This window comes from Falco biarmicus, chromosome 9, assembly GCF_023638135.1.
Source record: "Falco biarmicus isolate bFalBia1 chromosome 9, bFalBia1.pri, whole genome shotgun sequence".
Lineage (NCBI taxonomy): Eukaryota > Metazoa > Chordata > Aves > Falconiformes > Falconidae > Falco > Falco biarmicus.
In genome coordinates, this window is record NC_079296.1 from 7,425,314 (window position 1) to 7,452,534 (window position 27,221).

Here is a 27,221-nt window from a genome sequence, read left to right on the forward strand (position 1 = left end):
CTATAGCTATAAAAGATGCTAAAATCCATGACTAGTGCACAACCAACCTGAATTTACTACAAGGGCAGGGTTTCTAACATCCTCTTTATTGCTCACAGCATCCTACGTGCAGTCTTTTATTGCACCTCCAGTTTTGAGGAGAAATGGCTCTTTCCCGTGGAGTGACGTGCTTTGGGATGGCTGTGCTGTTCTAATCTCTTCCCAGTGAGAAGCTTCATGACGTTGACATTTCGGTTTCTATAATAGACTGCACCATGAAACTGTCCACCAAGCCATCTCCGTTGTTTCAACCTTTTTTCCTCAGATCCCCCGAGGGAAACGCGGCTCTAAATGCTGTGGCGAGGGGGTTATTCGGTGTGTCCCTGTCACCGGGTTTGGCAACACACTTGGGCACCAAGAAGGAGCAAGGGATTCTTCCCGGGCGAGGCCGTGGCACCGGGTCAGCGGTTTAATTTTATCCAACCCAATTTGCTGGCTTTATCCAACCTAAACGATTCCATGACCGCGCGCCGCTGCGGGGCGGCTGCCGACAGGCGCGTCCCCCCCCCGAGGGATGGCCGCGCCGGCCTCCGTGCCCGCTGCGGCCCTGGGGGTACCGGGCGGCACCGCCCCGCTCTCTTCGGACACGGACCCCCGCTCGCCTCAGCGGGAAGCGGGCCCGGGCCTGCGGCCCCTTCAGGCCGCCGAGCGGGGACGGCTCAGCGCGGCGGCCGCCCGGGCACTAGGCCGCGTCGCCAGGGCCGACGCGTTGCTATGGCGCGGCCCGCCCCGCCCCTCGCCGCGCGCCGCTGGCGTCCCAACATGGCGGCGGCGGGCGGCAGCGGGCGGCTGGCGCTGCTGGCCCTGCTGCTGGCGGCGGCGGCGGCGGCGCGGCTCTACCGGGCGGGGGAGGACCCGCTGACCGTGCTGGCGGCCGGCTCGGTGCGGCAGGCGCTGCTCAACTCCTCGGCCGCCTGGGTGGTGCAGTTCTACAGCTCGTCCTGCGGCCACTGCATCGCCTTCGCCCCCACCTGGCGGGCCCTGGCGGGGGACGTCAAAGGTGAGGCGCCGCCGCCGCCCCCCCCGCGGCGGGCTCAGGCCGGTCCCTGGTCCCCGGGGAGCGCTCACCGCCGCCGCCCGGCTCTCCACAGCAGCCCTCCGGCGTGGGGCCGGGCTGCCGCGGGCCTGGCCCGCCGCCCTCCGCCCCCGCGGCCTCCCCTGGTCCACCGGGCCGCGGCCGTCGGGCTCCGCGTCAGTGCCGGAACCGGAGCCTCGTCGTGCCTCGGCACACGTGCTTGGTCACCCGCGGGGCGCTCGGCAGCATCAGAACCCCGGCACCCGTGGGTGGAGGTGGCACTGGGGCCTCGGCTGGCCCCGGCGCCCATGGGTGGCACTGGGGCCTCGGCTGGCCCCGGCGCCCATGGGTGATGGTGGGGCCTCGGCTGGCCCCGGTGCCCGTGGGCGGTGATGGTGGGGCCTCGGCTGGCCCCGGTGCCTGTGGGCGGTGGTGGCGGGGCCTCGGCTCGCCCCGGCGCCCGTGGGTGGCACTGGGGCCTCGGCTCGCCCCGGCGCCTGTGGGTGGCACTGGGGCCTCGGCTCGCCCCGGCGCCCGTGGGTGGCACTGGGGCCTCGGCTCGCCCCGGCGCCCGTGGGTGGCACTGGGGCCTCGGCTCGCCCCGGCGCCTGTGGGTGGCACTGGGGCCTCGGCTCGCCCCGGCGCCCGTGGGTGACGGCGGGCCCTTGGCTCGCCCTGGCACCCATGAGCACCGTGGTACTGTGCCACTTGTGGCCATGCTGTGCCTGGGCTGCAGTGGATGAGCATCATCCCTCTTCTCACTTCTCTGGTGCCAGTGTGGCCCACAGGGCGCCACGAAGCGTGGGTGATAGTAGCCAGTCCCCAAATTAAAGGTTTCATAGGAATGCAGGGATAAACCATCACTGCCTCGCACGTGCAGCGATCCAGCTGCGGGTTTGCGCACGGGAGTCTCTGCTTGCAGCGGGAGTGGATGTGCTGAGAGAGGTATGTTTAGACTAAACTCTTTGAGGTGAGATCTTTATCTCCAGAATGTTTTGTAAAGAAACTAGCCTGTTCTAGAAGCTAAATGAAAAATAAATATTGCAGTACTGGAGAGGCCGGTGCATGTTTTTGATTTATATCTTGCAAATTCAGTGTAGTGTGAATGGACTAGAAGAGCAAAAAGGATCACCAGGAGAGAATACAAAAATCAAGTGAAGTGAGAGTCAGATTTTCAGGTTTATCAAATAGTGACAAAAAGAAATGATGACCTCCGCTGTTTATGCTGAGGGAGACCTGCCTTGCTGTGACAGCCTGCACCGTTTTCTTCGCGGGTGCTGAAGTGTTTTACTCTTGTTTGTAGATCTAAGGTAAGGAAGTAAACAGGCCCCGCGGGTGTCAGGCAAATTCAATACCTGTGGTGGGGAGAAGAGCTGAGGTCAAATTTGTAGGAAATGTTTTGCTTAATATAGTGGTGTAAAAGCTTTTAAACTACTCTAAATTTAGCATTTCACCCAAGAGACATTTCTAGGATGGAGACAGCAGTTCTAATACATTCACATGGTTTCAGTTGGAGAGGGAGTGAGGAGCTCTGGCTTTTCTCTGGCAGCCTTTTATGTGAAAAGTATTAATAACAAGAAATGCAGGTGCAGCATTAGGTGTACGTGGGTTTAGATAAACGGAAATGGAGACCTACCCAAAAATAGGTCCCGATGAACTTGTCACACGCTGAGGGTTGCTGACTGACGAGCAGAAACTCAGAACTGAGAAACACAGAGCAGTAATGGTTTCAGAGCATTTCAAAGGCCTCTTACTTGCATCGGGTTTTTTGTTTATAAAAGCAGTAGCTTTTTTCTGTTTTCTTTGCGTAACATTTTCACCTTCTGATTTGATTTGCTTGTGGCCAAAGTAGTATTAGATTTTCTTCTTTCTTGAAGAAAAGTAAGAAACAAGTAGGTGTTTGAACACTGCAGTGAAGATCATGAAGAGTCTGAACTGTCTAGAGCTTTTGTCAAAATAAGACAGGGACATGTTTATATATAACTACAGCAGCGTGATACCTTTGTAGGCAGTATTTTTTTGTAACTTGTAATGACTTCTTCAAATATGTATTTTCTTTCTCATCTGCAGTCATGGTAACTGCAAATGATGTTACGCACTTGTATTACTATAATTAGCTAAAGGCTTATTCTTTAATCCATTGAGTCTTTATGAAGACTTTCCTTTAAAAAGTGGATTTTTATGTTTGTGAACATTGGCACTACCAGCAAATGCAATTGGCTTCTGGTGTTATTTGTCAGCAAAATGTTTTTATTTAAAAGTTGGAATTAATGGATTTTAGTAGGAGACTGAGAACAGTCACACTTTTTGTTGGTAGCTTCATCCAAAAAAAAAACCACCCCTAAACTGTTTGAACCACTTAAGCTGTCTCAGCATTTATTTTCCAAAAACATGTATTCATCTACTGGGATATTACAGCTGTCTTTGAGGATGCAGATTCATCTACATTGGAGGGCTCCTAGATCACTGTGTTGTATTTGCTAATTTGATACGTAGTCCAGTTAAATCAGTACAACTACTTTGTCCATGAAAGGTCTGTTCTAATATACTTAATTTTTATTTCATTTTTCATTTGTTAAATCTTGGCAATATTGTCATTGCAAACTTCATAGCAGAACATAATCCTCCTGAAAAATAGGAGTGGTGCTTGCTTTTGTGTAATGTATGTTTTGAGTTTGGTACTCTCTCTTCTTTCAGAACAGGCTTTAAGCTTGGAGTCATTGCTGCTGCATTCCTAATCACACATTTAGTCTTATTACAGTGGTGTCCAGAGTGGCCATTATAGTTAATTATACTTTTTCTGTCTTAAAAGATGATTGAATCTATCCACCTAAGTGCCTGTAGGTGTGCATTATGTGTAGTAATTTTCTGTGTGGAAGTAACAAACCCTTGGAAATCCCATATACAACAAATGCTGAATTATATGCAGAAGCAATCCGCTCCTCTGGATGTTCCAAATCTAGCAGTAATGATTTCCTTCTAGAAATTGTTCTTTCTTTGGTGGGGAACTGCAGAAACCTTGTCATTATTCAGGAAGCAGCGTGTAACTCAAGTAATGCACAGGGAGAGGTTCCTTGTATGAATCTCTCATCTCCCTGACTGAAACTTCATAATGGGAAATAACACATGGCATTGCATCTACCTGCTAGAGGGAATACACGAGGTTTATCAAAGAAAGTATCTTCCTTGTAATACGCTGTGACTGCTATGTCGGTATTCTTTAGCATTTCCTAAGTGGGAGGTTTGACCAACCTGCTGGATTTCCAGTTTGTCGGATACATTCATGTCACTCATTGGAACTTGTTTAACATAAACAGGAAATAGTGTTGGTTAATACGGTATTACTCATCTACCCCTTTCAAATAGTTTGTGAGTTAGTATTTAAAAAATACTAATGCTCATTTAAAATTCATCAGCATTTAAAAAACAATCCAGGCTACAGTGCCACTGTAAACTTACGCATTCTAGGCTGTGTGCTCCGGCAACTTTCACATCCTTTAGAAAGGAAAAACTCCTTTTTAAGCAGAAGCAAATGCTAAGCAGCACACATCCCAGCTGGTGCTCTTTAACCCAAGTATTTAGCTAGAGATGGGTTTGCATTGTTGTGAGTAGGCTATTTGCATTAGGTTCATAGTGCTTCTATTCATTGTATGGAGGAGGATCAAGACAGGTGGAAAAAAAGAGGAGGAGTGGTGAAAGTTGAATGAGATAGATACCCAGAAGCCAAACTTTTTTTTTTTTTCTATTTTGCATTTTATTTGATGAAATAGACTGTTGTATCTTTTGTGCTCCTGTGAATACGTGCCCATCTGCTCTAGCATGCTTGTAGTTACTCCTGGTGCCTGTTCAGCTGTTGGCATGTTCAGTGCAACTGAAATTCTCCATGAGCGCCCCATCCTCCTCCAAAGACAAATAAAGGTCAAGCTAAATTTCAAAAACAGCTAGGCATGCAACTGTCAATCAGATCTTGAACTTGATGAAGCTTTCATGCTCTTTGCTATAAAAGCAAGTTTAATTTTAGTGCTTTTCACATTTTATTGATACTTGGGAATTGTGGTATACCTTCAAATTCTGCCCACAGCTGTTTTGATTTAGCTTAGCTTTAAAAAGTAACTGTCTAAGGAGTCTTTTGGAGCGGTTCTTCCTTAAAGTGATTGCTGCAGTGGAGCATGGCTCAAAAAGATAAGTTCCTAGCAAAATGAGAAGGAAAAAGCTATAAATGAGGTGAAACCTTTTATTGAAGTTATATAAGCATATTTATAGAAATACTTGAACTCTTGTGGTTATTGCTATGAAACATTTATAAAGGAAACTTACAGTGATGTTCAAACCCAACTATATAGCACTCTGGTTAAAACTCAGATATTTTTTTAAAGTATATCTAATGTATTCCTGAACAGTACTAAAAGATAAAGACAGCTTTCAGTAGACAATATGTTAGTCTTGGGTTATGTGCAATTCTGGAGACCTCTGAGAAAATTATAAGTTCAGTAAATAGTGAGTCCTTGTTAGAACAGCTATAATACGAGATGATGCATCAAATTTATGGGTTTGTAATTGACAACCATGTGGATGAGTAACTGTTAGATTAATTTTATTCAGTTATATATATTCTGCATGCTTTATTTTATGAGCTTAGCTAATGGGAAAAGCTAGGGAATACAGTCCGGTAAGTTGTAAGCGTTGGGTTGGCTCCTCTTTCATCTTCCTGGAGTCAATAAAACGTCTTCGGCTCTGGAACTGCTACATGGTATGTTGTGTTGCTTCTTATTTAGGTATATTGAAAAGACTGATGCAGCTAAAGAAAACAGGGAGGTTTTAGTTATTTTAAAAATCAGGAGACTGTATTACACTTGAGGGTAGAAATGAATAGCAAATGAGGATCGACTGAGGTCTTGATTTTTATGCCATTGGAATCTAACGGAGTTCAGCTGTTGATTTCCATGGGAAGCAGGGTAATCCATCAGCTGGGATCCACAATCTGCTGAAAATTGAAAGATATCTTTGTTTTCAGACTGGGAATCTGCAATTAGAGTTGGTGTGCTGGATTGTGGGGAAGAGGAGAACTATGAGACGTGCAAAGAATATGGTATTCACTATTACCCAACTTTTAGGGTAAGTGGCATATTATATTGCCTTAGGTAAATGATGCATGCTTTATAGTAATTAAAGCTGTAAGTAAGATGCTTGCACCGTGTTACATGTGACTAGCTGTTCTTTAGCTGGACTTCTACTTGGCTTTTGCTGAGAAAACTGCAGACTTGATAAAAGATTAATTTGAGTTCTTGATGAATGCAGTAGCTGATGCAGTTATTTATAGCAGTAATTTAGTCCTCAGTTCTGAATCTGAAAAAATTCTTATTGAAAGAAGATACCATTCTAGAAAGTACTATGTTGTTACATTTATGTAACACCTAGTTTTAATATATTCATTAGATAATAACAATTTGTAGAAATGTTTTTCAAATTCAGGTGTTCATGATCATTAGTTGGTCTGTGGAAGTAAAGGTAATGCACTGAAATTGTGTCATGAAATCAGTTGATTTCATGACCAATTAAAAATATACCTTTGATTGACTCCACTATTTTTCTAATTAATGTCGTACTTTGTTTAAACTGGCTTTTAAAAAAGGGATCTTGTGTTTGTTGAAAGTATCTATCATTGTTCATTTTCAGGTCTTAAGTGCAATTTTTAACTTCTCTGTCTTTGTCAATCTGTATAATCACATTATTAGCCATAATATGAGCTGAATGTGATGGGTGGAGAGGATTGAGGAAACTTTTCACTGTAGAATTTTTGATGTTCTACCCTGATAGAAAGAACAGGGGTTTTTTATATCTCTAAAGTTTTGGGTGTAAATTGGAGTGCACTGTCGACATTGAATCTTTATTTTATTGTTTATAGCAGAAGACAGTCAAGCTCCATAATATATCCTGTTTAACCACTGGAGGGAGTTAAGAAAATGTGAATAGCGTTCTAAGTATAATCGCAGTCAGTAGTACTGGTTTGATAATCAGGTAATTTGTGTTTGGGTTAATGTTTGCAGTGGTGGATCGATATACAGTATTGAATTATGCATTATGGTACTTTTCCTCTAAAAGTTGGCTTTATTGTATATATATATATATGAAGAGTTTTGAGTGGTACATGTGAGCTACCATCATGTAGTTGAGAAGCAGGTGTTTGGAACTCATAGGCTAAGAGAGAGACCTGTCTTCTGAACAGGTAGATAAAAATGTTTTGTAATTAGAAATTGAAAGCCATTTTTGTTCCTAAACTGAGCTTTTGTCTGATACAGTGAGTTATTTTCAAAGCAATAATACTTTTTTTTTTTTCTCCCACATAGTACTTCAAAGCATTTACAAAGCAGTTTACTACTGGAGAAAATTACAAAGGTAAGAATATCCTACTGTAAGAAATCCTCAAAGCAGTTATTCTATCAGCCAGGAATGTGTCACACAATAAGCACAATCCCTTTGCTTGTCAATTAGTTTAGACAGCTAGAGAGGAGATGGACACTAAATGGCTCTTTAAGATATGGTATTACAAGTACTGTATGAAAATGCAATGTCAGGCAGAATTGTAGACAGGCAAAACATTTGTTCAAGAACTTAGGACTTACATTCCTCATCTTTTTGAAATGTAGTTCTTAACTTTCACAAATGGCTAGATAATTTTTTTTAAATTGCCTTTTTCTACCACACATCTCATCAGCGTGAGATCCAATTTGCTCAATCCTGACTCTGGTGCTTTTTGATCTGTCAGCCACTTTCCAGGCATCCTGAATCTCACTGGGAGAACCCCTATTCAGATGCTGACTAACTGAAAACAGGCTTATCCTGTGTGTCTGACAGGATCACAGCTTGAGGTGGTTTGTCTGGGGACAAAAGTAATGTTGTCTTTTTCAATGGATTAACATTTAAAAGGCCAGAGGTCAGAAGAGAGACCACCTGCACCATTAACCCTTAATGTAGAAGTAGACTGCAGTTGTACCTGCTACTTTTTGGCACGTGAGAGTTGCTGCTTTTTAATTTACTTCTTTTAAAGTAAATAAAATATTCCCACACTTCATTTATTTCCTCATATTGTTAACTTGGTTTTGTAACCTCAGCTGGCAAGTTTGGTAATAATGGTACACCTCTGCAGTTTTTAATGTATGATTAATATCTTTATTGCAAAAAAGCTACTGAAATTGCCCACACCAACTACTGTGAAAGTGAGCACATATCTCTAATGAAGCATTTTTTGAAGGGAAAATCAGCAAGGCAGGCAGATGGTTAGATTTGGAAAAGTCTTGAGGTTTTATTAATTTTGGGGTGGACTGACAGCTTTTACATATGATCTCATCTCCATGTTAAAATGAAATTCTACTACTAAATCTTTAGTCCCTGCTCTTCAGCCAAGTAGTAGCCTGGTTTTTACATCCAAACTTAAAACAAAAACCTGACACAGAAAAGCATGACAGTGTATGAAAACCTGTACGTGAGGCATTTTTTTCCCAGTTTTCTGAAGTGTTCTAATTTTTTGTAACCTGTACTCAGCAGGAGCAGATCGAGAGCTGCAAACAGTTCGTCAGATGATGATTGACTTCTTACAGAACCATTCCCAAGAGTTGAGACCGCCTGCTTGCCCACCATTGGATCCAGTTTCGTATGTTCCTTGTTTAAAATACAGCTGCTCTATGCTTATTATGTTAAATAAAATGTAGAAGGTCCTATTAAAGACAAAGTAAGCATTTTTTCTTACCAGTTTGCTATGAGATTGTAAAAGGAAATTCCATCGATAACAGTGGGTGTCTTGCATTCTACCGATGCTAAATAGCTTTTCTTTTCTTAAAAGGTCCAGTGATATTACTTCTCTTTTTGACAAGAACAGCCATCATTATACTGCCATTGTGTTTGAAAGTAATAACTCTTACGTTGGACGAGAGGTAATGTATGACCTATGAATGAATGTTATTGTAACAGAGCTAAATTTTGTTACTTAGCCAAACAACAAATTTTCTGATTATAGGACTGAATTAAGGGGTCGTAAAGAGCAGGTCGTGCATATTTGAGATATCACAAAGTCAAGAGATTATACAAGGCTGTTGTATGTAGACACACAGAGCAACTTGCTTACAAATGAATGTGATGTCATGTTATCTTTTTCCATTCACATTTTAATAGAAGATTAATTCATCAATTTCATTGTTGCCACAATTCTTTTTTCTCTCAAGATTTGGAAGATTACAACAAAAAATGCTGTCAGATTATGTTAATGTTTTGTTACTGCTAGAGAACAGTTCATAACATTCATTTTTCTGGGCAGCTTTTGTGATTTCAACTGTTTATAATAATTACATGCTCTGGTTCTCTTTCTTCACATATAGGTTTTAGGAAATCACATTCTAAACTAAGGTGATAGCATAACTTTACTTTGATAGCTCTGAGGCACTGAGGAAGTGGAAGTCTTTGGTTTTTTGCTTCCCCCACCCCCCCAATAAAATATTTGATTTGGCATCATTTCACCACCTAATGAGCCTGCTGTTAGCTTAGACAACTGTTACTTTTCTCTTCCTGCCAAGATCTAGGATAAGTAAAGAAAATAAATTGCATAATTATCTAGGCATAATCTGTGTAGAAACATCCAATGTCTGTGAAATGTTTCTAATTAGATTTGATGCTGAGATGGCCCAGTTGCATAAGTGGAGGTGAGTGTGCTGCCAAAAGTGAGAATCACTTTGAGAAGCAGGCTGCTTCCAAACATTTGTTTTCTGGAAGCTGCTGTGTCGATACAAGTGGGCATTACTGAAGAGAAGAAATGTGGTGATTATAAAGTTCCTCAGCTTTTTATCACACTTGCTTTAATTTTATTCCCTGCTGTTTTAGGGAAAGACCGAGTGTCATCTGATTAACAGAAAGTGGAGTCTGCTTTCCGAAAAAATAATATTTAGTGAAATAGAAAATAACATTGTTTTCAAGTTTACAGTATAAGACAATATGGACAAAGCTAATGGAAGTTACAAGGGCTGAAGAAAGGAAGGCCATGAGTTTATCACTAATGAAAGGAAGATTGTCTTAACTTACAAGTTTGAAAGTGAGGGAAAACGCAGCAAAGATAATATTCACCTGAAAGGGAAAGGTATAGTGGAAACTGAAAACTAACAGCAGGAAAAAGATAGAGAAGAGGCAGGGAGGGGTAAAAGAATGAGAAGTAGAAATGTAGGAAGAGGTGGAAGCATGGAAGGCTTTGTAGGTAAGAATAAAACATTTGAAATGGTAGTGTAAGAGCATAGGCTAATGGAAGGATGTGAGGACTGTGGCTGTTAGAGTGGCAAAAGAGGATGCCTTTAACAGTGGGATCTTGAATGATTTAAGAAGGGAAGAAAGGAGTGTTTAAGCTTTTTTTTTTTTTTTTAAAGGGCAAATTTTCATTATTTTTATCTGAGTCATCATATTTTTAGGTGCAGCTTTGGCTGTAGCTGGCAAAGAACTTTGGTAGTTGAGTCCTGGCAGATCTTTGAGATGTCCTGATATTAGCACTCTTCTGCCTCCTCCACCCTTTGCTGAATGTTACACTTTGCAAAGAAATCAGTGCCCGCTCTTAGCCGCTCTAGTGCGAAAGCCTAGCATCGTGTTTAAACAGCTGATGAAGATTGGTTTGAGCTCAGATGCTGGACTGTGAACTGAAACTCTTGAGATATAGGCACCTATGCTTATATGGAGTATCTGCTCCAGGGTTGGTAAACAAAAACAGCTGAACAGACAGCTGGGTGCTGTGACACCGCAGACTACACAGCTTGATTTGGCAGGGCTTGCCAGGCAAAACCTTAGCTCCTGTGGAGCCCTTAATTGTTTTCTAAGTCATTGACATCTAGGACTTCGACATCAGAATACCATAAAGTGGTGGGACCAATGTTTCTTCACTACCTGAAAATTTGCCTTTGGACTCTTAGATATATAACATGAAGCATAAACCGGTTGGTGCCTGTGGAATATCCTCTGGGCTATTTTGAGCTTTATGAGGACATTTTATCATTCATTCTCATGTTTTCTTCAGATGTTAGACTTCAAAAGGCAAAGATTCAGATAGACCAAGGGAAAAATGGAAGATAGGAGTAATAATTTCCAGGGAAGAATAAATCATCTTTAACTGAAATTGTTAGTGTCCACAGAATACTCATAGATGTACTTCCTTGGTGAACAGCTTAATGATACCCTTAAAGGATGATGCACCTCACCTATTTATGTGTCTTGTCCTACAGGATTGGATATTCCTCGAACAATGCATAATTCATGTCATCTTTTCATTACCCAGGTTATCTTAGACTTGATCCAGTACGAAAACATCATTGTAAAGAGAGCATTGAATTTTGATAAGCCCTTTCTTGAGAAACTTGGTATTAGCTCAGTCCCTTCATGCTATCTGATGCATCCAAATGGGTCCCATGGATTAATTAACATGTAAGTAGTTATGTGTCTGAGGAAAAAGAGGAGGTTCACTTAAGCTATAAAAACAGTTTCCATAGCTTCCTTTCATACAAAGCAATTTACTCTGTCACCTTCTTTTACATATAGATAATGATATGGCATGTAATCAATACATTGTACTGGCTGAAGTTGTGCATTACCTGTATTAATAATGAGGCCTAATACTGCTTTTGCTTACAACTGTTCCCTGTTTATGGCTTTAACCTATTACTGTGATACTTCTGAAAGGAAAACACTTTAGAAGTGGAAAAAAAATTAAGGAAGCATCAAAGTTCTTAAAAACCCCTTGCTTCTAAGTTAAAATTCTTGTTCCATGTGAACATTGCCTGTGTAAGGCAAACTGAGATTTTTGATGAACGTGTTATGTTCTTATTTTGAATGGAATTTTAAGCCACTAATCCAAATGATTGTTATTACTATTCCTAAACTGAACATTATGTCATTTCCCTTTGTATCAAAACATAACATGCTTCACTAGAACTATAAAACATAAACCAAAGTGAATATCTTATTTTACAAATATACTAATTTACTTTGGTTATTCACTTAATCTGAGATTAAAAGTAATCTTTACTTTGTCCATTTATATGCAGTTTGAAGCCTCTACGGTCTTTCTTTTCCTCGTATTTAAAGTCACTGCCAGGTGTAAGAAAAAAACTTCTTCTGCCGCTTCAGCTACCCGCTCAAGAAAACAAAGAGGAGAGTACAGAAGTCAAGGTGTGGAAAGAGTTCGATAAGTGAGTGATAACCTTGATTTTCAGATCAATTCTTGGTTGTTAAAATTTGCTTGCAGTTTTTTCTTGCCGCATGGGAAGCTGTGCTGTCATTTATTACCAAATTCTAGTGCAGTTCAAAATTTTACTTCGTTCCATCCCAGATGATGCACCTTGAGTTGAATTAGGCTGATCACTACTGAATCTGCATTCTTCCGCTGAGTAAAATTTAAGGCGTTTGTGCTTAATACTGGAGAAATTATGGCATCAAAGTTGAGAGCAAAGCTTTCAGCTGTTGCTTCAACTTCATCCATTTTTCGGTATAGTCAAGTAACACCTGTAAATTAGTTCAGTTCCAGCATCAAGATTACAACTTCTTTACAACTGTGAGCTGTGTTTCAGACAATTCAGAGGTGAAATTATCAAGGGCTGCCAGTATTTTGTTTTTAACAGCAACCGTCAGCACTGCTATGGAAGGAATGTTTTTCTCCAAAAGTACTGTTAAATATGCAATTGAATTAAAAATACCAAGGACTTATTACCCATTACCTGAAGTATCTAGATCACCAATTTGAATTGTTGGAAAACTTCAGCAAGTAATCACTGTCCCTGAAAAAATAAATGGTAAAATAACAAGCTCTAACACTTACGTAGAAAATGAGAATTCCCTGTATGTGTAATACTGAAGCAGCGCCCACTAAAAAGTGCTTGTCAAATGCAAGTATAATAGAAAATACTAAAGTCACTGTAAAAGATGTTTATCATACCAAATCCAGTAAGGTTTATCTTCACCCTCTTTCCCTCTTTGTCTGTTTGAGAAAAGGATGCAAAGGCTTTGCAGAGAGCTAATCCCTCAGCATCTTTAGATGGAAAAGATGCAGGACTGAGTGCTTTCATTTTGTGCTTATTTGCCTTTCATAGACACTATTAGTGTCATCTTCTTTCAATTACTATTATAAAATACTTTATATGAAACATTCTGTTACCAAAACAACTTTAGTTAAATTGAGCTGCTTTCCAGCAAGACAAAATCTTGTTGATATGAATCTCCAGTCCAAGTATCTTCCAAATAGGATCCTTTGGGAGAACCTCATGCATTCATATGGATGTCTCTTTATTTAAGAAACTTGAAGCAGAATTTTGCTGGTTTTTAGAATTTAAGTGAGTACATTAATAATTAAGGAGATAAAATTCAGAATAAGTCTGCAGTTTGAGTTAAGAATATAGATTATTCTGTACTTTAATACGTTATTTCCTGCATGTTATTTAGGAGATGGGGGCAGCCAGTTTCTTGAATGATTTTTTTAAATTATTTTTGGAAATAATAGTGTTGCTGAAGTCTTAGGGGAAGTGTTAACTCTACTATGTGAACTTCTGTTTGTTCAGTTACATTGCTGTGTCATACTGTCTGAAGTCTGTACTCTAAAAGCATTGAAAGTAGAGTGATTTACTCGATGCATTTGTACTTGTGTTTTGTTGTTGTAAAGGTGTTCAGTGGTGAGGAGGAATTCTTAAAATCATTTGTTTTACATGTTTTACTTGTACCTGTCGTAAGGTACCTAATTCTGTTTTAAGAGCTGGTGTGATTAAAATTGACTGCTAAACTTGTACGCAAAGAACCTACAGTAAAACTGCTGCATTCGGGATGCCTATTAGCACGCCTAATTCAATCACAGATATTGAATGTCTGAGTAGAGGTTGGTTTTTATGATTTCTAGATACAGTTCTTTCCAACATGGACATTTTTCAGTCTTGCTTGCACTCCTGCTCTGTGTATAATGTGCTGTTGTTCAAGAAAAGTCTCCCTTTTTTCATAGCATGTAATTTTTCTGTTTGTGGTCAGTCCTGAGGAGAAGCTATAATTTCTTTACACTGGCTATTTCCTTGCTGACAATGTCAGGGCTATAATTTCGTTACAAGGTAAAGCTGGCTGGCAAGAAAAAAGTTTAGTCAAATATAAAAAAATCCTGTGTGTGTGGTTATGCTTCATTTGTCTAAACTCTGAACAAAATGACACAAAATTACTCTTTTAAAAGAGTATGGTGAAACTCATTAGACTTGACATTCACCATAGTGAGCACCTGAAGTAACTGCTGTGTCTTCCCATACTGGTGTAGGATATACTGCAATCATTGTAGAGTGGCAAATGTTGAGGTTTTAATGACACCTACTATATATCAATTTTACCTTTATGACTGGTGAGAAAATGAGCGAAAGAAACCTGCCACTTGATAACATTATATATGTGTGTTTCAGATCTAAGCTGTACATGGCTGACCTTGAATCGGGATTGCATTACCTGCTCAGGGTAGAGCTTGCTACGCACAAGACACTTGAGGGAGCTGAGCTAAAGACCTTCAAGGATTTTGTTACTGTCTCTGCCAAGGTATACACTTCTAGTCTTTGATTATTTGTAAGAATAAAGTGGTTCTAACATAAAATTTATTATGTGACATAAGTCTCTCAAAATGTCTTTCACAATGTTTAAATATATGCTTCCTCACTAGCTTAAAAAATAGTTTTGTGGGTTTCTTTAAATGTTACTTTTGAGTTATTTATCCCATTCTGACATACCTGTAGGGCTGAGATGCATTTTAATTTAATCTTAGAGGGCTCGAAATTAAATAAAGCTTAAGTAGTCTGCAGCATATTGAACAAACCCTGTAAATATAGTCCATTTATCAGATTTTCAGGGTAAGTAGCTATTGTAACTGAGTGGGATTAAAAAACCCTTTGTTTTTCATTCTTGACTTTCGAATTTTGTTAATGCATACTTGATAAATGGTGTTCTATTTAGAGATATTTGTAACTTCTGTCTAAACTTTGAATATAATTGAGGTATTGAGTTTAACTGAGTATTTCAAAATAATTGAGGTAATGAATATAATTGAGTATTTAAAAAATAAAGATGTTTACACATTACATTTGAGTGAAAGGACAATATATGTAATATAATGTGATTTGACTTGAACAAATTGGAATAATATAACTTTGTCAACCTACTGAAATGACCAATGTCTGTTTATATTTACTTACTGAGCAGCTAACACATTGTTTTATTTTAAAGAAAGTGAATCAATAGCTATTTAAGGGAATAATAAGGCCTATATGAACATTTCCAGATATCTGGGTTTATCTGAAAATCAGACAGACAGTTTCTTGCCCCCGCCACAGCCATCAGAGGCCAGAAATCTCTAGCTGGCCTCATTTCTTTAAGAAAGTGTAGTGGTAATCTTTCCATCATATTATCCCTAAAACATCCTCTGTTCTTGCTGATGGCTCGTGGCCAGCTGATGTCATTTGCTTCCCTGGCTATTAGTGCATAAATGGAGAATGCTCTCTTTTAGTTGCACGCTCATCTCCAGACTGCCATTACCCAAGTGGGGACTGCTGTCCATTTTCTTGTCACGTAACACTTTCCTCATAGTTCTCATTCATGATTCTCAGCTGTTTCTGTTAGGAAACTTTTTATACTACCCTCCTGTTTAACAGCATTTGTAGTGATGATAAATCCAAAGTCACAGAGGTCTCTGGTTCCCTGCTTGGCAAATTTTCCTTGTTGTAGAATTAGTTTAAAAAAACCTAAAAATCAAAAACTGGCGATCAATACAGAAGTCCATTGTTTTTTGAATCCTCAATGAGACCAATGCCCACCTGAGATACTGTGCAACTGTGGCCTTTTAGATAGTAATGTGTGATATTCTGGGGGTCCTAGAGCAGTAAATGTAATTATAGTATGCAGTCAGTAGTTCAGAGGAGTGCTGGTTTTTTGCAGACTATTTAAGAGTTGTCTTCGAATTCAAACAATGCCCAGGGCCCCTGGCGTTAGCTGCTGTACAATTAGCAAAAGGCGGTTCCTACCTGTTACATTTGCATGGTATCAATTAAGCAGTCTAGAGTTAGAGATACTATCAACAGTTGGACAAAGGCTGCAGAATGACTAGCATATGTATAGCATGTTATGTCATAAATTGCTTTATGTATTTAATGTAACAGATACAGGGACTTTATTTCCCCATCTGTTGAAATGCTGCTCCCTCTGGAAGAGTACTTAGAGGATGGTATGCATACTCTACTTAATTCTACAGTAATTAGAACCATCATTAAAGCAAAATACTACATCTACTTAAGGAAGTCACTATTTCCAAATCACTTTGGAAATCACTATTACACATATGAAAAGGAAAATGCTCTTCTAGATGACCAACTTCTAGATTTACAGAAATCTGAACAAAAGTTTTATAAGAACTAATTTTTGTGATCAGTCTTTGTGATCAGTCTTTGAAGAGTGAGAATGATTTCAGCCTTAAGTCTTATGCTTCATTCTGAACAGAATTACCTTAATGTGAAATTCTGTGTAATCTGTCAAAAGTTCTTCTGTAGCATTTCTGCCTCCTATTGAGTAGCTTCATTTTACTGGTTAACATTTTGTGTGTGCAATTTATTAAATTTTGTAGCAAAAGTTAGTGTGAGCTGGCTTTTTATTGAAAGCAGAACAAGTAATTACTTTGCTTATAATAAAAGAATCTGAAGAAAAGACAGGAAAAGCACATCTAGATAAAAAATAAGTGTCTTGCTGATGATGAGACCTGTGCTTTAAAATATGGGTATTTTTTCTACTTTCCCATTTTGTGGTTTTTTCCTCCCCTCAGCTTTTTCCTGGACGTCAGCCTGTGGTAAAGTTGTTAGAGACCTTGCAAGAGTGGCTGGTGAGCCTTCCATTAGACAAAATCCCTTATGATGCTATCCTAGATCTGGTCAACAACAAAATGCGGGTAAGCTGTTACTAGTTCCCAGCATAAAATACAGCATTAGTAAAGGATAAGATTCTATATAAATCTAAGACATCACTTACTGATGGTCCCTCCAGTCATAATGGAGTTATAAGAAGGTTAAAATGAAAATAAAGTGAAATCATTACCAGAAGAAAAATCCACATGAAGGAATTGAGGGAATTGAAATAACAATCCTGTTTCAGTTTTATAATGAGCAAGCAATTGCAAACATACACGTGTTCCCTAACATCAGCTTCAAACTATGCAAGATTCCCAGCAGATATTTTTGAGTTGATGTGCCTGCTGTCAGCAGGATTCTTTTGAAGGTCAGAGTTGAAGTGATGGGAAATCTACTCACTGAAATGGGCGTTATTCCTGAAGAGTTTCCCCAAATACTCTTCAATTTCCTGGCATAGTAAAGGAATCCCATCTCACTTTGGTGATGCGAAGCGCCATGATAGGACCACCTGTGTACAGAAGTTAGTATGGATCCTTCTTCCCATGAAATGGGATTGCTATCTGAGAAGTGGAAACCTCCTGTGTGTTTTAGGAAGCAGAGAGAGAAGTCTCAGAAATGAAAATCTTGCACTGGATTTTAAATACAATGAACAAGTAGTGGCCTTGGTTTAAGAAGAAATAATAATGAATTCTACATCTTAGCCTGTTAAGACTTTGCTGCTGTAAGTCATGTAAATCTTGCTGAGTAATATGGAATTTTTAATGTGCCCAGGGAAACTGTAGCTCTGTCAGAGTTTACGGTAGTATTTGTGTGTGTGTGTGTGTTGTGTACATACTGTGCTTAAAAAAACCTGTACAAGTTAAGCTACTTAATGTATTCTGTCAGGCTAATGAGACGTGTGATGTGCATTTTAGTAGGTTTGACATCAGTTGTACGTTGTATATCATGTGATGTGTTTGCAAGAGGGATGAGTTTTACAATGGTGCATCAGAGTATCTCAGAGTTAAGGATTGTTGTAAGTTTAATGAATTCATTAGCAACAAGTGCCTCTATAGAGTAAGTGACTCTATAGAATCATTTGCTATAGCCTTGGTTCTTCTCAGTTTCAAGGTAGGATCAACTGTGACTGCTGATATGTTCAGTAGTGCATTTAGGTCCCAAACCTGCATATATCTTAACTATTTTTACTTTTTTTTTCCCCAGATTTCTGGGATATTCCTCACTAAGAAAGTTCAGTGGGTCGGATGTCAGGGTACAAGACCAGAGCTGAGAGGTTATACCTGTTCCCTTTGGAAGCTGTTTCATACCCTAACTGTTCAAGCTGCACTGCAACCAAAAGCTTTGATAAATACAGGTAAGCAGCAAAGTGAGGCACTTGACGGACGAGGCAAATACTTGCAGCAGTTCTGCTGTGCCATAGGAAAATGGCAAAAAGATGAGAGCAGGGTTTTTGTGTGTGTGTGTGTGTGTAAATATTTCAACGAATAAATTGGTGGATAGTGGCTTTCGAGGCTCAGCTTTCAGGCTAGTGCCAGCAGGGGTCAGAGCATAGCTGTACTGCAGCCGCAAGGCTTTCAAAGCAAGCTGTCCATTTGTCCTTGTTCAGAAATGTGGTAAATAAAGTATGTAGCCCTAAAGACGTGTGCAGTAAAGCAGAAAAAGGAGAGAGTTTCAAACAAAGAAATTCTGAACTGCGTGAAAAGGGATGAAGGTAATTCGGATTACCTGAGGTTGCACTGCTAATTTAATTTGAGAAGAATGAGGTTTACCCATACAGTTTACTGGCTATAAAAGATGTGCAACCATTAGCCAATCCTCCTGTAACGTTATTTCTTAAATGCTATGACTTAAATGTTATGACTGTTTGGGGTGTTTTTTTCAGCCGAATGTAACTAGTGTTCATTAATCTCTGCAGTGATATACTACTTGGCAAGCACTCTGTAAAATTGCTTATTTTTTGACTTGCAGCATTTTGTGAAGCAGAGTGTTAATATTCTGGTGATGGTTCCTATTTAAGGAACGTGCTGGATATATAATCTATTTTCCTTGCACAATGGAAATAGAATTACTGATGCTAAAATACTGGCCTTTGTATGGGTTTATTCTTGCCCGGACAGTGCTTTGTTTGGTTATAGTTCTATTTCATTTTCATTTAAAGCCTTTTTAATGTCTTTTCCAAGGAATTTAAGAATTCCAGATGGACTGTTACTAGATGATAAAACTCAGAAATTTGCATTTCGACAGTTGCTGAGTATATAAAAAATTAATTTATTATTTCAAATTATGGATACATATATTTGTTCAGCATTACTTGCAATCACAGCAAAAATCTCTCAGTTCTCTAATATTGAATCTCCTGCAGAACAGGGATTTTTTTGGATGGCTAATAATCCTCTTGATTTTTGTTTCTCTCTTTTTTTGAGTCTTGTTTTGTTTGTTACTCATGGGACAGTAGGTTGAATCCCTTTCATTTAGTACTGTTCTCTGCCTGGTGAATTTGAGGGGGTTTTGCACTGAATGATGTCTTAGCTGTTCACCAGGATCATGCATAAGTTAAATTTGCCCTTTTGTCCCAGTTGCCAAAAGTGTACTAATTAAATGTAAAAATGTTCTTAATGTTTAACTCTACAGAATTACATCTTAAATTGTTCCCATGTTTCAAGCATGAGGTCTAGTCAGTCTGAAGTTAAAAATACATTGTAAAACCTGAAAACTCTTTGGCACACTTAACCATCGATTTAAATCGGGACAGATATGTGATGATCACTTCTTATGGCGAAAGAATTGGGTCAGTCTGAGACCGTCGGATTATGTCTTGGGAGGTTTTCCTCTCCTTATTGCTTGTTTAAATCCCATCTACTAAAAAGCATGATGTACTCCCTAATCCTTCCCACCACAGGTAGGGTTTTATGGTTCTTGTCCACTTTAAAGATTAGGGTTACCCTGAATTGCAGTAGTTTGGGAGGAAAGAGAAAAGGGGGATTACACGATGATACATGGCAGATGTTAATAGAAGATTCATCTCTGAGCTGATAAAAGAAAAACAAAATGAGCCATTTTGCAATTGTTTTCTTTTTAAAGCAGCTGTATTTTTCTTGATAGTTTCCTTTGCTGGCGGAGTCTGGCAGCCAGCGTGAACTTGCTATAGCTTTCTTGATACAGTGGTTTTATTGGTTTCTATTTGACACATTTTAATGTTGAATGGTGTAATTTGAACCTGCAGTGGGATCAGCATGAGGGAATCCAAAGGAACTCTGAACAGAACTGCTCACATCCAAGGATATATAAAATCATTGGAGAAATCTAGTCCCGAGCATGCTTAATTATATGAAATGTGGTTTTAGGTAATAGAATCTATTGGCATGAATAAGACAGGCTTGTGGATTTGCTGAATTTGAAAGACCTCCCCAGAAAATGAATTTTCAAGAGTGTAACCTTACACAGGAGAAGAGATACAATTAAATTTGTGTATGAATCTCTCATGCTCTCTTCAGAGGTTATTTGCTAGTAGTTACTTCTGTTGTGTATGTTGTTTGGGTTTTTTCTAAATATGTATTTTAGTATATGTGGTAAAACTGTTTTGCCCGAATTCATTTCAACTTTCCAAAATTATTTTTCAGCCTTTCTTTTAATACTGTAATTTAATCTGCTTTAATCTCATATCTTTCATTTATACATGCCTATTCAATCACAGATATTGAATGTCTGGCTAGAGATTGATTGCTTTTTATAATTTCTTTTTGGCTTTAAAGGCTTCCTTTTTGCTGCCATATTTAAGAATATCATGTTGTTTAAATTAAAGGTGTTTATGACAGTCTTCATGCATTTCTTGTATACATGACTTAGAAGTACCGTGATGGTTTTGAATAGGTTTTGTTGAGGATTTTTTTCCCCAAAAAACAATGCATATATAGAGGGCGTATGTGCTACCAAAGAGTTTGTTACTACTAGAACAGGACAGCGAGCAAAGTACTGTAACCCTTTACCACAGAACCTACAAAACCTGCATCGTAAATAACTCGTGGTAGAGGTGTTCAGCTGCAGGAGTCAGTAATTTAATCAATCTGCATCATAAAATGTGTGTTGTTTGACAAGCGCGTGTTTGTGGTGACGTATAGTACATTTGTAAATACGTTTTGGCATAATTTACTAGGTCAATTAAGCATGAATCAGAAGACCTGTGAGACGGAGATGAAATGATTTGATTTCAACACATTATATCAGGTTTTCAAGCCACTTGCAGATGTAGGGACTACCTGCAGTCACAGTAAAGGCCCAGGACAGAGTTCTCAGTCCATGAAGACCTTAACTTACTTCTGAATAAAATTACTCTTTTGCATTATCTTTAGTATAAAAGTGTGAATGTTAGAGACAGAATAATGTGTTTGTGTTTATTTTAGGAGGAATTCCTGAGTTTCTCCTCAAAGTTCAAATATTGCTAAGTAGCTATTATGTGTTTGCATTCAGTGCCTGCCAAAAAAGCCATAGAACTAAAAACTGTAATGAGATTCTGGTAGTCTGTAATACCTCAGAGTTATGGAGTGACAAACAGGTATCACAGGCACCTTGTGAAATACTTATCAGGGGCATTTTGACTCTGGGTTTTTCAGTAGTGAGTTCACTCTAACTTTAGTGCCTGTGGATAAACGGTGAATGCATAACAGAAATACTCATTTAGTTATTGGGCAAGATGTAGGAGTTGTTCTACTTCCAGAAGAACTGTATGAAGTATAGACAGTGTAGTCTTGGCATGTTTTAACAATTTCAAAATGTTCTCTTGATAATGGGCTTTTGGAAAAAGAAAATAATAATCAATGTCTGATTTTCATTTAGCTAAGTTTGTTCCCCCCTCAGATTGTAAGATATTCTTTGAAAGGAGAAATTTTACTGTAAGGAACACTTGACCTTTAACTCTTTATCTTAACATGTTGTTCAGGGTAACTTTGAACCCAGTTGTATAGGCTGGATGTGTTGGTATGTATCGGTATAAATAGCTACTTCGCATTTTTAATAACCCTGTTGCTCACCTAGCATTTTTTGAGCTTCATTGCGTTTGAAATCATTCCCCTGTAGGTGTGCCTGATATCCCAGACAACCTTTCAAAAGGCTATGTTTTGAAACGTACTGTTGGATATCACTTTAAACTCTACATTATTTATTGACAAGTAATTTGATTTCTAAATGTCTCACCTCAACTACTTCGTGACAATATTATATATGTATTTTGTTGGGGAGGGGTATTTCTTCTAAGAACTGTGTGAAGTTTTTAATCCCTCTCTTTGTGGCTTACTGAGATCTAGGTTCTGTATGATGGCACATGTGCTATGGATATCTTTGAATTAGAAAAGTGGCTACTTTCTTATCTCTAAGGTGGAGGTGTAAATTTGCGTGGAACCAGAAGGTACCACCATTTCCTTTTTCCTGCAGTTCACTTTTACATGTGTTAAAGTGTATGTTGAAGCTGTTTGTCTAGATGGTGCTAAATGCATCTACCTTCTGTCTTCCTAGGTCTTGAAGACAGTCCCCAAACAGTACTTCAGATCATGCGAAGATACATTCAGCACTTTTTTGGGTGCAGGGCTTGTGCTCAGCATTTTGAAGAAATGGCTAAAGAGTCCATGGATTCCATTAAAACCTTGGACGAGGCTGTTCTCTGGCTCTGGGAGAAACACAACGTAGTCAACAACAGGCTCGCAGGTATGGAAGCCCATGCTTGGGAAAACCCACCAAAGGTAGCTGTGTCTGAAAAACAAGGCTACAGCGTTTTATACAGCGTGGTTTATAGTTGAACAGGGAGATGCAAACAAGGCTCCATAATATGAATTTAGAACAACCGTCTAAAGCAACTGTTGTTCCTGCTTTTGACATTTTTTTGATGAAATACTGACTTCAAAAGGCTGACTCCGTATTTACATCAGCGTACAAGAAAAGATACTACTTGTGTATAGAGCAAAATCTGGAGCATCCCAATCAGCTATAACTAAAGACTATCATGTTAACTTTGAGTGAGAAACACACGCTTGCGATATAACTGCGTTACTAAAGGATAGTGTCTTTTAGGATATATAACGAAAAAACTTGTTCATTCTCAAAGATACTGTTTCTTCTGAGATTTCCCCTGTTTCTTGATGGGAGTGTCTTTCTGCTGTACAAATCAAAGCCTTTTCAAAAACGAGCAATAAAGTTCAGCTACTTATCAGTGGATAAAAATACTTAAACATCTTTCTGTAGCAGTTTAAATAGATGTGAAATCCTGTCTTCATTTTGTTCTGGAGCTATGCTGTATAGAAAATAATGATAATTGAACCAGAGATTTTCTCAGGATAAAAGAGCGTAAACTATTAGCAGATCAGCAGCTGTATAAAATAAAATTACTGAATGAAGAAAATCTGTTCCCCTGCTAGATTGCTATGTTTTCAGTTAGACTAAAAGTACCGTTAGAATACTGGTTGTTTTTAATCCGTTCTGTTATGGGGATATCAAGTAACTAAAGCACTAAAGAAAATTGGTTTCTCTTTGCACTAAATCCCTGTCTGCTGTTATGGATCTGTGTAATGTAACATTAGTTACAATTTAAATATGCTATATTGTGTTTATATTATTGTTATGCTGAATTCCCAAATTTTATGAAGTATTAAATACTGTTGTGAGTATAAAGAGTTTTTCCCTTTTCTCCAAGCAGAAAAATAGTAAATTCTGAGATATTTAATAAAAACATCCCCTAATAGTTGTTACTATTGCCAGGTTGAACACAGGAAAAGGTAGTCCTGTTGACTCGAACTTGCTAAGTAGTGGAGCAATATACTTATTTAGAACATTAAGTTATTGGAAAACTCACATGGATATTGATTTAGATGATGCAACAGCCAGCTAAAATACCCTTTTAGTAAGAAGTATAAACGTACTGGAATAAATAATAATGTTAAATTATGCTTTTTAAGTTTGCTAAAATTTCTCTTTGGGACAGTGATAGATTTTAAACCTTAAAAGCTGCATCTGTGTTTCTGGTAATATATATAGCTTTCAGTGAGAAATGATCTTTGACTGGTCAATGAAAACACCTTGGCACAGCCTTCAAGTGTGGGTCACGAGATTGTTCTATATGGTTCTGCCCTATTTAATTCTTTCCTGTTGCTGTAGAATGTACAGAATTTATAGCGTTCTTCTCTTTGGCAGGAAAGCATGAAGTACAGTAAGCTTTCTGTCTGTAATCTTACCATAAGATGTTTTGTTTCTGCTTTCTCTACTGAAACAAATTGATTACTGAGTATTTAAGATATCTGAAATGCAAATTGCTCTCTTACTTCTGAATATCAAGGAGACAAATATTTTCAAGGATCCTTTGCATCCCTAAACATGATTTTGCTCAAAATCATGGGGGAGTTTTCTGCCTTTAAAAAGGATAATAAAAAATAATAAAATAAAAATCTATTTCTGAAATACTTTAAGCATTAGTGTACTAATAAAAATCAGCTAAATAAACTAGTTGTTTTTTTTTTTTTACCAGGTAGAGATTTTTGTTGTAAAAATAATCTGCGTCCACATTTTAAAATGTTGGGGTTTAGAGCAAAGTGCAACAGTAGCTGTAGCATTCGGCTCTTTGCCATCAAGGCAGAAAGGTGGCCAGAGCTATGGGCAGCTGAAATGTTAAAATTGGATCTAGTTCAAGACAACATTATATATATATATATATATATTATATATATATATATAAAAATATATAAAATGCTAACAAGCAAGCTGAAAAATAAATCTTAAATACAGTAATGGTTTTAAAGTACTGAAAATAGTTTTCTATAGTAATAGTGCAAGCTGTGAAAAAGCAAGCTTAGAATAGAATGGTTCATAATACAGAAACACTAAAAAAATCTGCAACTCTTCGGCCTTGAAGCTTCTTGCTGCAAACCAGGCTTCAGGATTAAAAGAGTACTGAGTGCAAAAGAGCAGTTTGTTTTGAACCATAATTCAAATTAACCCCTGAAAGGCCCAGATGGTGAGGTTTTCGTGCCTTCTAAAACCATAGCAATTGCAGTATCTTGTATTAGAATTCGAACACTACAGCTTTTACTGAGAGAAAAGGAAAATAATTACGATTTAGCATGTGTGTTTTGGAAGAGGAAGTGATACTTTGGAACGTAATTGATGCATCCATAAGGAAATTTAAGAGTTTCCAAATTTGTTCATGATTGTCTTCAGTTTAATAAAAACATTATTGCGTTGTGGGCTTTTTTTGCCAGTCTCACTATTTGTAAGTGGAAAGTACTCTCTGTGGTTTCCAGTGAAGTGTCTGATGGTTCAGCTTTCCTAGTTCATTCACTTCTGATATTTTTATTTTTTTCTCCTCCCAATTAGGTGATTTGACTGAAGATCCAAAATTTCCCAAAGTTCAGTGGCCAACTCCAGATATTTGTCCTGCATGTCATGAAGAAATTAAAGGATTACACAGCTGGAATGAAGCCCAAGTTTTACAGTTCATGAAGTATCACTATAAAAGTGAAAATATTCTGTATAAATACACTGAAAGCCAGACTGACTCCAGTGAAACTGAACAGGGAGATACAAGAGACGTGAAAGACAAAAGCCTGCTGAAGAAACCGAGTGGAAACAGAGAGAATAAGGTCCAGGATAAAGAAAACATACTAGATTCAGAATCTAAGGTGTTAAATAAGCTAATAGCAAATCACGGACCTGTCAAAGATAGCGGCAAAGGTGCAGGTGGATCAGCTAACATTAAAGAGGCGAAGCAAGCTGTGTCTTTCTTGGGGATTGGATTTTCAAACATAGACATGAGTCTGTGTGTCATCCTGTATGTAGCATCATCTTTATTTTTAATGATAATGTACTTTTTCTTCCGAATGAGATCTAAACGGTGGAAAGTGAAGTATTACCGTCCATCTGTATAGAAGTTTAAATTGGAAACAAAGTTTTCATTGTACATGGCTGTTCAGTACCAGATACAGCTTTAATATTTATGATCAGGGATTTTATATACAGTATTCCTTGTTTCAAAACCCAAGTAATTTCACAAGTGTTCTAGCTTAATGTATGGAGCTCACTGTAAGTACCCTAATCTTTAACTGAGGCACACAGTGCTATCATAAAATGTCCACTGAAGGAAGCATTGCATTTTTCAGTTAAGATTTTTCCGTGACTTACCACCTACATCCTTTACTCATTTTCAGAGTAAACATTGCATTATGCAATCAACTGTGCCTGCTTTAGAAGGAAATTGGATATTGTTTTGTGTACTTCCAGTCAGGGTCTTGGGTTTTATTTTAATTTATCTGGAGCTGATTTTACCTGCCAGAGTACTGAACGGTTATGCTGTTACCTTGGCTGCTTCATTTGGGGAAGCAAGAATTCTGATATTTTTTTCAGGAAACAAGAGTTCTATTCTGATTAAATCAATTCTAAACCTATGTGACTTTCTGAAACGTTATTTACACTGCATATTTGAAGTAGAAAGCACTACATGTTCAAGTAAGTCTTGCATTCCATTGTGTGTTCCAGCCTAGGATGTGTATGTCTCTCTTAGGACGATAGTTTTGGGGCAGTTTGTATCTCAACAAGCAGCCTGATTCTGATTGCTAACACTGTTGTCTAACTAATGGAGTTTAGACGTAAGCAAGGGCTTGGACCTGGTGCTTTACTTGCTCCTGTATTGGATGTGTTAATGGAGTGTTAGATAACTCGCCTTACGCATTTGTGACCCAGAAAAGTAGCTGAGTAATTAATTGTGTTATCCAGGTGGAAGTCAATTCTGGTGAACTCTAGTAAAGCAAAACAGTGCTTTTAGTGGACAGTGAGATGTGCAGCAGCATGCCAGACACATTTACAGATCTGGAAAATACTAAGTTTCTTACGATGTTGGATAACTCCATTACAATATATCTTCTTGTAAGGTGGGCTAAACACTTCACTTGGTATTTCCAGTTCTGAGCTCACCTGGAGTATCCCGTGCTAGCTGTAAGGTTGTCTGTACGGTACTCGGGAGAAGAGCCCATTTCTCTTGCCCTTCTGCTGGAGTGCTCCTCTGTTTGGGTCAGGAAGGGTTTAAGTAACGCTTGAGTCAGAGCGCCGCTCCATTCTGGGACGCGGCAGCAGTTAGTTGCCTTCACAGGGCTGGCTGGGGTCCTGGCTGGCAGCAACTGGAAGAAACCACGAAGAGTTATAAAATTACCGTTCAGAGTAGGAGTTCCTTTGTGATCCTAGCTGTGGGGGATAACTCACGTCCTGGATAGTGAAGT

At 38.9% G+C, this 27,221-nt stretch overlaps 1 protein-coding gene across 3 annotated transcripts; it reads left to right on the forward strand.

The window, feature by feature from the left end:
* Positions 1-777: 777 nt before the first annotated feature.
* Positions 778-26,393, forward strand: QSOX2 (quiescin sulfhydryl oxidase 2). Of its 3 annotated transcripts, none has more exons than XM_056352164.1 (12): positions 778-1,039; positions 6,069-6,169; positions 7,402-7,450; positions 8,597-8,705; positions 8,895-8,985; positions 11,355-11,500; positions 12,121-12,264; positions 14,497-14,626; positions 16,893-17,015; positions 18,178-18,328; positions 22,483-22,671; positions 25,327-26,393. In XM_056352164.1, the coding sequence occupies exons 1-12, from the start codon at positions 802-804 to the stop codon at positions 25,875-25,877; spliced, it is 2,022 nt and encodes a 673-aa protein (XP_056208139.1). In that variant the 5' UTR covers positions 778-801; the 3' UTR covers positions 25,878-26,393. The 3 variants fall into 3 exon arrangements, with proteins under 3 accessions (XP_056208139.1, XP_056208140.1, XP_056208141.1); XM_056352165.1 differs by having other exon boundaries at positions 8,600-8,705; XM_056352166.1 differs by having other exon boundaries at positions 8,603-8,705.
* Positions 26,394-27,221: the final 828 nt, after the last annotated feature.